Consider the following 12,180-nt stretch of genomic DNA (forward strand, 5'->3'; position numbering starts at 1 on the left):
CCTGGCGCCAAAAAACAAATAACGACGGTGCCAGGCGGACCTCTCTGGGGAGTGCATTCCATAGATTGGGCGCCACCACACAGAAAGCCCTCTTCCGGGTACCCACCCTCCTAATATCTTTCACAAGAGCTCCTGGAGAAGGGCCTCTGCCGCCGATCTCAAGGGGCGGAAGGGCACATATGGATGCAGGCGCTCCTTTAGGTAACCAGGTCCCAAGCCGTTAAGGGCTTTGTAGGTGATAACCAGCACCTTGAATTGGGCCTGGACTTCGATGGGAAGCCAGTGAAGCTGATGGAGGACTGGAGTCATGTGAGCACAACATCCAGTCCCTGTCAGCAACCTGGCAGCTCTGAAGTATCCAGACCATCTTCAAGGGCAGCCCCACGTAGAGCGTGTTACAGAAGTCTAATCGGGAAGCAACCAATGCGTGTGTCACTGTTGCCAGGCGATTGTTCTCCAAGTAGGGACGCATCTGATGGATAAGCTGAAGCTGGAAGAAAGCGCTCCTCGCCACCACTGTTACTTGAGCTTCCAAAGATAGCTCTGGGTCGAAGAGCACTCCCAAGCTGCAGACCCTGTCCTTAAGAGGGAGTGCTACCCCATTCAGGACAAGGCCCAAGTCCCCCATCCCGAGGCCCAAGCCACCCACCAACAGGACCTCCGTCTTGTCTGGATTGAGCTTCAGTTTATTGGCCCTCATCCAGCCCATTATCTTGGCCAGGCACTGGTTCAGCACAGCCACTGCCTCACCTGGATTGGTGGAAAAAGAGAGGTAGAGCTGGGTATCATCAGCGTACTGATGATTCCGCAGCCCACACCTCCTGATGACCTCTCCCAGTGGTTTCAAGTAGATGTTAAATAGCAAAGGGGACAAAATGGACCCCTGTGGAACTCCATGGCATAAGTGCCATGGCGCAGAGCCATAGTCCCCCAGCACCACCTTCTGGAATCGGCCATCAAGATAATAAGATAAATAAAGCAGATTTATATGATAAATAAAATGATTTTCTCAGTGCCACTTTTGTGAAGTAGGAATGATTCAGTGAAGGGAAAGATTGTTTCCCAGTTCTAGTAAATTCCTTACTACACGTCAGAAAAAAAGAACCTAACTCATCCCTGAAGTGCTAACTTTCCAAATGCAGAAGATTTCAGATGTGATGCTTTCAAGCAAATAGTGTGCATGTTGAGGTAGAATAGGCCCTTAAGTAAATCATATCATGTTTTTATATATACTCCTTTTTGCTTTTAACTTACTTTTTTATTTACTTTTGAAAGAAAAGATTAGGGAAAAAGAAAATCATATCATATGCTTTACTGAATTTTTGAATTGGCTTCCGATCGGTTCCTCTTCCAAAATGCATCCCTGGTAGTCCTGAGGCCCTGTCAGGGCAGAAAGTGGTGGCTACCAAGTGGAAGTTGGCAGGGAGATGGTTCTCCAGTCTGACAATGGGTCCTTTTCTTTGAAGACAAGTTTCTCAGAGAAGTTGTTCAGAACTGGCCCTTTTCAAAAAATGCCTACTGCCCTGTCAAGCCCCCATTTTAGAAGGGACTCAGAAAAAGGGGCATGTTGCACTTTTGCATATTCCCAAGCAGCTAGAGTCTTGGGGAAAGATGCAATGTACTGGACACTGAGGACAGTCAGGGTAAAAAAAGAAAAAGTTCAGGATTTCACAGCAAACATGGTGTAAATCTCAACATTCCCTTTATGTGAGCAAAGTTCCCTTGTGCCTTGGCTTTCCCTTGACAGCTGGCCTTTTGACAGCTGTCCAGACAAAGCAAAGTAAAGAAAATTTCCAGGGTCAATTTCCAGGACTGCTGCCTGCTGCAGTTTAACAGCTGGTACCTTCCAGGACATTGCCCAGCTGAGACTTCCCATGAAGTTTGTACAGAACTGTGTATCTATGCAGTTGTGTAAATTTGGGCTAATTTTTAAATGAGCCTTATGGCTGATGGGGCAGGAGAAAAATCTAATAATTAAATAATGACTGTTTTGTGCACATTGTGGGTGCAATCATAATAAAAATAATAATCGTTTGCCAACCACCAGCTTCCTGCCCAATCTGCCACTCGGACACTGAGAAGGGACTATCAGTGGCTGTCAAAATGGAGCTAATGAAAACTAGCTGTTAAGCTATGGATCATGATCTCTCTGGAAAAAAGTTCAAGAGGGGTGGAGAAAGCCACAGCATATGAGAAAGAACTCACAGTATAAGCAGGGAGAGAGCAGCCAAGTTGTTCCTGCTGTGGGATCCCCATGTGAGGACCATGAGGGTAGGGGAGGAAGAGAGAAGCAATCAATCCATGGATTGTCTGTTGGACATACTGTGGGTTGTTTGGCCAACAACCAGACCACTGTGGCTTATTGCCAGGGTGGGTTAGTGTAACGTGTGACTGTATCAACCACTTCAAGGAATATGAGTCCCTCTGAAGTGAGCTTTCAACACTTACATGAGTTCATATATTGTCAGAACATGTTCGTACTGCTAAATCTTCTTGCCTGATTATAGAATCTGAGTTCTCACTTTATATGGACTATGGAGGAATCCAGTAGAACTTGTATTTGTTCCAGACACCCTTCTCTGGCTCCAGTTGTCAAATGGCATCTTGCTTGATTTAAAATAAAACAGCAACCAGCAGCTTAGAAATTGCGGTTCAGTGTTGCAGCTGTTGTTCTAATCAAAAGCTACCAGAAAATCCTTTTGATTTGGTTAGAGCAAATTTGTAACTGTTTAGAGCTGTACTCATTGCCGGGGAGAAGGGTATACCTGACAGATGACGTTACACGATCCCTCATTTATTTCTCAGTGAAATGTTAAAATAAAACGTACCTCTGCATGCTAGACCTTTATTTATAAAATCCAAATGTTTAAAAATGTACTTTGTCTTCTTTAATCATTTAAGAAACTATCCTGTGTTTTTCTCTGCAGTTTGTTTTTATTCCTTGTAAGTTTGAATGATCCATGTTAATTCTCCTTTCCACCAAAAAATTTACTCAAAAGATTTATAAAAACTGCCCAATGATTAAATTTAAATTACTTTTTAATATATAGTGGAGTATTTAATAGAGAACAGGTACAGGTTTTATAGGAAACTTTGCTTTATATAAAATATTTCTGAACATCCCTAATTTGAGTACTGAGTGATGCCAGAAAGTCTGGCTTCCTTTATTTGAGAAGGGTTCATTCAGTATGTTAAAACATGGTGGCTTATAAGCCATGGAGCTTCAGTGTGCTGTTTGAAGCCAGCACTCTTTCTGCAGGGTGGTTTATAAGCAGTCCTGTGGTAGCTAATAAGCCATACCAACCAAACCTGACTTGTAGTAGGGGTTAATTAACCCACTATGGCTTATTCTGTTGTCTGACCCCATACCAAAAAATAAGACATGGTCCAAGTGGAAAACTAGGGAGCTCCTTGGCAGGAGTGTCAAAAAGGCTTCTGGAAAACCACTGTTCCCAGGCACCCCAGAATTCCAAAGATGCTCTGGGGGACTGCTGGGAACTGCCCTTTCCATCCTCACTAGCAGCAGGGAGAGCACTACAAACTGTGCATCCCAGTTTCCTGGGGACCTTCCTCTCAGATTTTGCCACTTCCCAAGGGGCTGTTCACTCAGGGTGAATCATAAAATGGAGGGGGTTGGGACTTTGTATTCCCATCCAAATACCCCAAGGATTCTGCTTGGGAGGGGAGAAAATGGAAGGGGTGTCACTCAAATAGGCTTTTAAAGGGTTTCTTGGGGCTATTTGGCAGGTGCACTTTTGCTCTGTCTTATCCACATCTGGAGAAGTGTGGGCAACCTAGGGCCACATGGGCACCCCAAAACACTCCGAGGGTGCATGGCACACACACACACACACACACACACACACCCCTTTAAAAATAAAAGTTGCACATACACTGTGTCCATGAAAACAATTGTCTATGTCAAACTGCAGCTTAGAAGCCTGTTTTTTTTCCAGATTTTTTTTAAAGGTGGTATATGGGGAAAGCACTCTTTGCTGCAAAATTCTAGCATTTTTTGATGGGTGCTGCTTTGGCCCTGGGCTGCTCTAACTTACCCAAATGTATTTATCACAAAGACACCCTTTTTTCAAGTCATCCTGTGGCTAGCAGTAAATGACTTGCAGCTCAGGAGACGTCCCAGCGCAAAGAGGGAGGAAGAAGCATGCAAGGTTTGCTGTATCTGATCATCTTTCAGCCACAGAGGAATTGCAACCACAATGCCAAGTGGTTTAAAGTGTTGTGTGAACCAAACTACAGTGTTTCGTGATCTTGATTTGCTTATACATGTTTAAGCAGAACATAAAAGGAAAGTCATGTCAGGCACACTTAGAAGGGATCAATCCTCACACCCAAGAGCAACTTAGTCCTCTAAGACTGCATCCCATTTTCAGCTGACTCCAACTAGAAATGATCCCAGGTGATTTCCATGCAATACACAACCTTTCTGCACTCACACACATTGATTTGGTTCCTGCTTTTCCATCAAGGCTGACCAAGCAGGGACCTATGGTAAATGGCTCTGAGGAAAAGCTGGGATTTGGAAGTCCACTTCATGACATGGCTTCATATTTTGGTTTGTTTGGAAGCCATTGACCATAGGTTTGCAGTTTGGATATAACAGGAATCTATGGTATCTGCAGATTCCTGGCTTGCTTCATTAGAAGCTAGACACAGAATGTACATTTTTCTGTCTAAACTTTCATAGGATTGCACCCAAAGGCAGCCAGTGGCTGCTGTCTGGATGATGGGCCCCATTGCCAAAGGTGGAAAACTTTCCTGGTTTTGCACTCCATCCATATTCATTACTTCTAGAATATTGAGAGGTACTTTAAATGAGGTAGAAGGTAATGATGAAGTTGTTGTCTGATGGTGGGTCGTTCTAGGTGTGCTTATTTAGATATAAGTCCCATTTACTGTGTAGTAATAGGCTTTAGGATTGAAGCATTTACCTCTTGTTGGGTTCCCGACTCCTTTGCCATTTTCTTTTATTATCATTTTGATTATATTCCACATTTCATGCAAGCCAAAAAAGCAAAGCAGCCAATTGTCATAAAACTCAGTCTAAACTCAGTTAAAGCAATCATAAAAACAAATAGATTAAAAAACTAGAGAAAACAACCATGAAAGAAATAGATGTCATATTACCTTCATTGTCCCAGTTGTGGCCTTCCGACAGGCAGCTGGTTGGCCATTTGGGGAACAGAATGATGCAGCAAATGCTCTTTTGGTCTGATGCAGCATAGCTCATATGTTGATGTTAAAGTTGCTTGTTGTTACTGTGAAGAGGAATGGTTTAACAGTTTTAGTGCATCGTCCTCCCTGCAATCATCAATAACACTCCCCTGTCCATTTTGGTTATTTCTACAGGGTATTCCTGTAGGCTGGTGTCCCAGAGTATGTCTCTTATCCTTGTGAATGAAGATTCTTTGGATGTAAGTAACCTTTGCCTCTTGACCCTTTGAGCTAAGCAATCTAGCCAGCTATTGCACAGTGTGATGGATTCATAGCAATGCATGTGAAGAGAGTGCTTTAACATGGCTTTCCCAGCTCTACCTCCCACTGACAGGCCCCTGAAAAGTGTCTTTTGAGGCTCAGGTGCCCTGCTGGAAAGAGTGCTGCACACAGGAATTAACAGGGGATCTCAAAAATTTTGCAGAAAAAACCTTCCGCAAGTGGAGTTCTAATGTGGGAGGTACCACCACCCAATTTTTAGGGATGTCCTTTTCTCCACCAAAATCCACCCTATTTAGCATGGGGAAGACATGTGGGGTGTGCTGAGACATGGAAGTAGGGAAAGTCATGTTTCACCAGTTTCCTTCCTTTCTTCTTTCCCTCAAAGTAACCAGGGAATGCAAAACTGGAACTTTCCATTTCGTTGCTTCCATCTCAAAGACCAACAACCAGTGTTTTTCAATTACACGAGAAAAAGAATGTTATTCAGTCCTTTATTTGACAAGAGTTAGATTTTGGCCTGGGATTAAATATCAACTCATGTCATATTTATTTATTCTTCACTAGCATTTTACAGCATCGTCAATTAATCCTTTACAACTCAAACAGAAAAGAGGAGTTTGTTTATTCAACAACAGAAGGGAGCAGTGCACCCTATCAGGATTCTTCCTTGAGGCAGACAACAAAATTTTCTCTTTCTTTGGTTGTCTTTATGTCAGAGAAGGTTAAGCAGTGTAACTCAGCCCCATTGGAATGAATCATATGCAGGGGATGGGATCAGTGGTCGGTAAATTTCTTCTGCTGATGCTAGGCATCCCATAGTATTTATAATCATGCTCTGACCAACGGCAGCATCAGCCCTTTTGACTGGGGAAGGTGTTTCCCCCTTGGCAGCAAAAAGGGGTGAGTTGATATTGATGGCAAAGGTCAGTTTTCTGTTTCCTACCATAGATGTTAATGCAACAGTAAGGGAGGCTGTGAGCATATCTTGGGTGTAAGTTTCCAAGGGATGGAGAAGAACGAGTGTTAATATGCTTACTGGAGAATTTCCTAGTATTTCCCCCAGGGTGTTTTTCTTTATCGGGACTCTAGGTGGCCAATTAAGGCTGTGTGCATTGGCTGATTTGCCTGTATTTGAAGCTGAGCAAGGTGGAGGACATTTGCCCATCGCAGAGGTCCCAGGCCTGCCAACCCAAAGTCAGGATCCTCCCTACATTCAGTATAAATTGATAGCCAGCACACACTGCAGCTTCCTACTTTCTTGTCATGTATACATAAGCTTCTTGTGCTTTCACATTTTATTGCCTCCGGGGATAAGACCGATCTGGAAAAGTATTAGCAACTGGTCCATTTTCAGTGGATGCTGTGTATGGCAAGCTGGTAGTGATCATGACATTGAGCTTGGCCAACAGTAAAAGAGAAAATATATTTCAGTGGCATTAGAAGTCTTTGGTGAGCTCCAGAGCTACTATAAACTGAAATGTTGAAAAGTATTTAGGGAGAGAGAGAAATCAAGAAAGATGCTCTTGGTTGTTGGATAGTACAACCTGATTTCCAACTAATGAAACCTATTTGAGATTACAGTCTGTGTTGTGAATTAAAGCAATGAGAAATAATCTAACATTAGAGGACAATTTCAGAGGGTTGGATTGTCCTTGCTGGAAGCCTCCGGGGGCTGCATCCTTGCTCTGTGGCCATGGTTACAGATTTCCAGGAATTTTGGTGGGATAGAAAGAATATGCTTCCTGAATGTCTTGTTTCCCAGCAGACTTGGCTAAAAACTAACAGGAATCTCAAGGCATTTGATAGCATTCCATTCCAAATGGAACAACATTGTTTGAAGAAAGTTTACAACTTCTGGGATTGTTTAGCTTAGGAAAAAAGGGTAAGTAATGGAAGATGTGATAGAGATATAGAAAATTATGCATAGTGTAAGAAAGTGGATGGAGAGAAATTTTTCTTCCTCTATCATAAGATTAGAACCCAGGGTCATCCCATGAAGTGGATTGGTGGGAAATAGATCTTAAGTGCATGCTTAAACCAAGCAAATTATGTCCACAGGAAGTTAGTTATGGATTGGACGCATTTCTGACAGATAAAGTGGCACATAGTCCCGATGGCTACATGCCACCACTAGTCTCAGAGACTGTGTGCCAGTGCACAGCAGCTACTGGGGAACATGGGAAGGAAGGTGCTTTTGCAGTCATGTTTTGCTTGTTGGCTTCCTGTTGGGGCAACTGATTGGTTCCTGTATTAACAGAATACTGGACTGATACAGCGGCTCTTCTGCTTTCATGATGTCCTTTTCCATTATTCAGGCCGTGGGTACAGTTTTTGTGTAGCAGAAACAGCACCAAAAGGCAGACATGTGAAATTTCTGAAGGAAAAATTTGGAAATTTGACCTGCCCACTTTTCGGGCTGCATCTACATTCCCCATCAGAGGCTTTTGACATGCCATTTGGTGGCTTGCAACCTATGTCAAGGCAAGCTCCTGCTTCGGAAGGGCAGGTGGCTGTCCAGCACTATGGAATTCCCTGGAGGTTTGCTAGAACTCAAGTGGAATGGTAAAATTTTGCCTGGACACACCAATCCTTGGAATGCTGCTACAGTGCAAATTGGAAGACACTGATTGACAGAAAGAATCCTAGAATGTCTCACTCACACCCCAGTTGTAAGCCCTATTTACACATCAAGAACAAAGTTACCCATTGAGTTCTGTGACTCAGTGGGAAATTGAGACTATCAATCTGCCCTTTCCTGTCTAAGCATTTTTTATTTTTAGTGATGTTGTATGAATGGACCTGACTCATAAATTTCCATTAGTTTTAAAACACTCAATTTGGTACAAAGCTACTGGTAGAAGTAAAGGCTTCTTGTAAGTTGGGCAAACGGGGTACCAAAGTCTCTCCCTGGTGGAACAGTCACATCTAGGTGCTCAGAATATTTATTATTTAGAAAAGTAAAAACAAAGAGTGCCCCTGAGATCATGAAGTCTAGATCCCTGCCTTGAGGAAGGAAATTCAATATATAAGGAATCTTCAAGTAGTGGCATTCAAATTGAAAGGGAGCAGTTCCACTTTTGGAGAGTCCTTCCTTAAGTATTGGTTTAGGACGCTGCTGGGGAAATGCAACACTGGAAAACTCATTCCATCGGAGCTTCATGGACATGTGACGCATTTTGACCTAACGACAGATTGCTGTAGGCACATTCCTGCAGGCACTTCACACAAGTTGTGTGAAGTGCCTGCAGCAATGAAGAGCTGCAATTAGAAATTTAAAAACAGCAGCTTTAATCCAGTACTGCAGGCTTGAGAATTAAGGAGAGTTCCAGTCCAAAACATTTAGAGGGCATGTGGTTGGGGAAAGCTACAATCCAGAGGGTAATATCCAGTGTTAGTCTTCTGTAGATTAGATTCATGGAAATAAAAGGGATTTAAATTAGTCAAGGCTAACTTGCTCCCATTCATTTCAATGGGTCTATTCCACATAGGACTAACACTGGATACTACCAAGGTAAGGCTTACCAAAGTCCACTGATTTCAGTCGAGTTAGATATGCATCGCTATGTTGGATTTAGTCCAGAGAAGCCTGAGTACACAAATTCAGCTGCCTATGTATGACTGAGAAACTCTTTGGATCCAGGCCACAATGACTGCTCTTAATAATTCACATATGTAATTTAAGATATAATGTGTACTTTAATCATAATGATTGCAAAAATATTTTGCCACACAACAGTGAAAGTAAGATTATAGCACTCAGTGTGAATTACTACAGGCTTAAAACTGGTTTGCTACATATTTTCCTTAACACATAAAACTGAATTAAATAAATAGCATGAATTGAATAAGCTTTAAAATTTACAAGCAGTATATAATAAAATCTTTCAGAAAACTTGTAGAAAATATAGAGCACATGCCCAAAAAAGCATTAGCTGTAATTGTTCTTAAGTTTACTATGTGTGATTTGGGGTTTGCTTGTTTGTTCTTTTTTCAATCAGTGGCTGAATCTGATAGCCACTGGCTTGATATTTGAAGGCACCCTGAGAAGGACCCCTGGACAAGAAAGTGTTTTAATTACATGCAAGTAGTACTAGATCAGAGTGTCTGACTTGGTTAGCTTCATTAGACCAAAACAGAATATTGGATTTGTAATTTTAGACATTGGCTCTGCACAAAGACGTTGATGAGTGCTTGAGTATTTCTTTAGAATATTAACTTCCTCTGATTGTCATTTGATCAGCTAATAACCTTAGCATATTCTATTATCATAATACTGAAGGCCATGGAAAGTATGCCAGCCAATTTCCCTAGGCTATAAAGCTAATGTCTCCATTTTCCTATGTTTATTGGAAAAGGAGGTTGTGAAACACCTGCCAGTTTGGCCATATTTTGATTACGGGCTGGGTCTTCTTCTCTTTCTTGGGAAAGATGCACATGGCGAACAAAGCCCATCCTACACTGATTGTAGGAAAAGACATTTTCTTCCCTTAGGTCAGGAGTCAGTAACTTGCAACCCTCCACTTATTTCAACTATGCTGGATAGAAATTTTATGGGATCTGTACATCAAAATATCTGGTGGGCCACAAGTTTCTCACCACTGCTTTCGAGTCCAAAACTAAGATGCACTATCTTAGTTTTGTTTCAATTATTTCTGAATTAACACAGCAAAAGACAAAGCAAAACAACACTCCAGAACATTCAGATAAGTTTTGCCCACTTTGGCTCCACCCCCTTTTAGTGCCCTTCAGTTTCTTTACCGGAAGTCTTATCTAACTCTGGAATATCTCTCTCTCTCTCTCTCTCTCTCTCTCTCTCTCTCTCTCTCTCTCTGGTATTGTGTTTGGAAACTACCTGTTTTTGCTGGTCCCCAGCCAGGGAAAGGTTGGTTTAGAACACCTGGATTTTCAATCTGAATACCAGCCAAGCTCTGTTAGCCATCCTGAATCTATTTCAAATTGCAGAAGGATTAGTGAAGTCACTATTTTATGGCAGATTACAGTTGCTTTGAGATCTTTAGGGATACCAGAGTCTTAGCTGCACAGGCACTGTGTCTGGTTGCATCCAGATCTCTAGGACACATGTTAAGAAACTTGATGTTATCCAGTAATTCAGTGTTGGTATTCTTTGGACTATGAGCTGGAGGGGGCTGTCTAGGCTTATCACCTTCTCAGTGCTGGGCATCCCCAGGAGATAGCTGTTGAACTTTGGTTTGGAGACTTCCCCTACGTAAGTGAGCATACCACTCTTCAGCTAATTGGTTCCTTTGCTGTACTTGCTACCACCAAGAAGCTTCTCAGAATGCTCACCTGTAATCTTCCCTCCTCTAACTCAAGCTTATTCCATCTAATGAACTGAATTTAAGAATAATTTTTTATATCCTTGCCTTCTGCATCAGTTATGCACTATCATACATTTGTTGGAGTGACTGGGGAACAGCCAGACCACCTCCCCCTGTGCTCACCCCCCTTTGTGGCCTCACCCATAAGAAAGAGTGGATTAAATCACCTTGTGTCAGCCCCATTTCTTTTCCCAAAAGCTCTCTAGGCTACAGGAAAACTCTGGGGCTGGTCCACTTTGGCCCCTGCGTGGCTGGCTTATGAACAACCAGCTGCAGAGGAACTCAACCCCTGCCTAGGGATATCGGACAAATGGGAGTGGATTCAAGTATGAATCCGGCCTGCAAATTCCACAGCAGGTCAACTTTTTCCCAGTTATGTGAATTCCACAAAATGGTGGACATTTCTTTATAGCTTTGGGTGGGATTTGTGCAATGTCATTAATTTGCAAATCCACATTAGTTAAGAAGCATTCATTTAGAGAAGAAATCTGCCCAAACCAAATTCATCCAACACTAATAGCAGAATTAAAACTTGTTGAGACAAACATGTCTTCCCCTTCTTCCAGAAAGCTAACCAGGTGGGCTTCTCCTGCCAGAGAGAGTCATACAGACAGCATCACCACAAAGAAGGCCTTGTTTCTTGTCATTGCTTGCTTAATAAAAGCTGTACTCAGAGCAGATCCAACTGCAATGATCTGAAAATCCAACTGGAGAGAAATGGCCTATGGGTGAAGCTGCAGTAGAGGAGAATGCCAAATGGGAAATGTCTGAATGGACAGGAAGGATATGTAGCAAAAGCCTAGACTGTCTATATCTGCGGATCTAGTCTTTTTATTCAATGATTTGTTTATAAAGTTTTGCAAGAGGCATGGATGTGCTGTGATTTAATTCTGGTTGTTTGCCCATGGGTTATTCTTGCTTGCGTAGTCAAATTTTCAAGGACCAGGGGGTGGAGGTAGGGGTGGGGGCTTTGACTTGTTTTATTCATGATTTGTGGTTTGTGAAATTAGTCAAGTTTTATGCCTCTCTCCCACCCACTCCCTTTCAGTCTTCTTTTGTTTTTGAACCTCACAAACCCAAGCTACTTACCAGCTTAGCAACTTGTTCTATCTCAAGTAACATGTTAATGCTGATATCATGTGTTTTGCACAGAAGAAGCAAATAAGGGGATTTCACTCCCCCTGCTTTTTATAATCTGCACAATAATTTTAATATGCAAAGACAGTGTGTTGGAAAGTCGCAGGATAAATACCTAGGGGACAAATGTAGTTTAAGGCTCAGCAATTTTGCAAACTGTGGACTCTCGTCTGAAGGGATACAGCTATGCCATTCTCGTAACATCTGGGGCTGAGCATAGTTATCTTAATCACCAGCCAGGCGGAGTGGA

The 12,180-nt window shown here is 42.4% G+C and overlaps 1 protein-coding gene across 1 annotated transcript in view; it reads left to right on the forward strand.

The window, feature by feature from the left end:
- Positions 1 to 12,180, forward strand: part of ATP8A2 (ATPase phospholipid transporting 8A2) — a 433,576-nt gene that overhangs the window by 122,106 nt on the left and 299,290 nt on the right. Inside the window, exon 25 of the mRNA XM_044441796.1 lies at positions 5,368 to 5,432. Within this exon, the coding sequence (XP_044297731.1) occupies positions 5,368 to 5,432 (65 nt within the window). The remainder of the gene's footprint in view (positions 1 to 5,367; positions 5,433 to 12,180) is intronic.

Source organism: Varanus komodoensis, unplaced genomic scaffold (assembly GCF_004798865.1).
Source record: "Varanus komodoensis strain SLA01 unplaced genomic scaffold, ASM479886v1 scaffold4, whole genome shotgun sequence".
NCBI classification, from domain to species: Eukaryota; Metazoa; Chordata; class Lepidosauria; order Squamata; family Varanidae; genus Varanus; species Varanus komodoensis.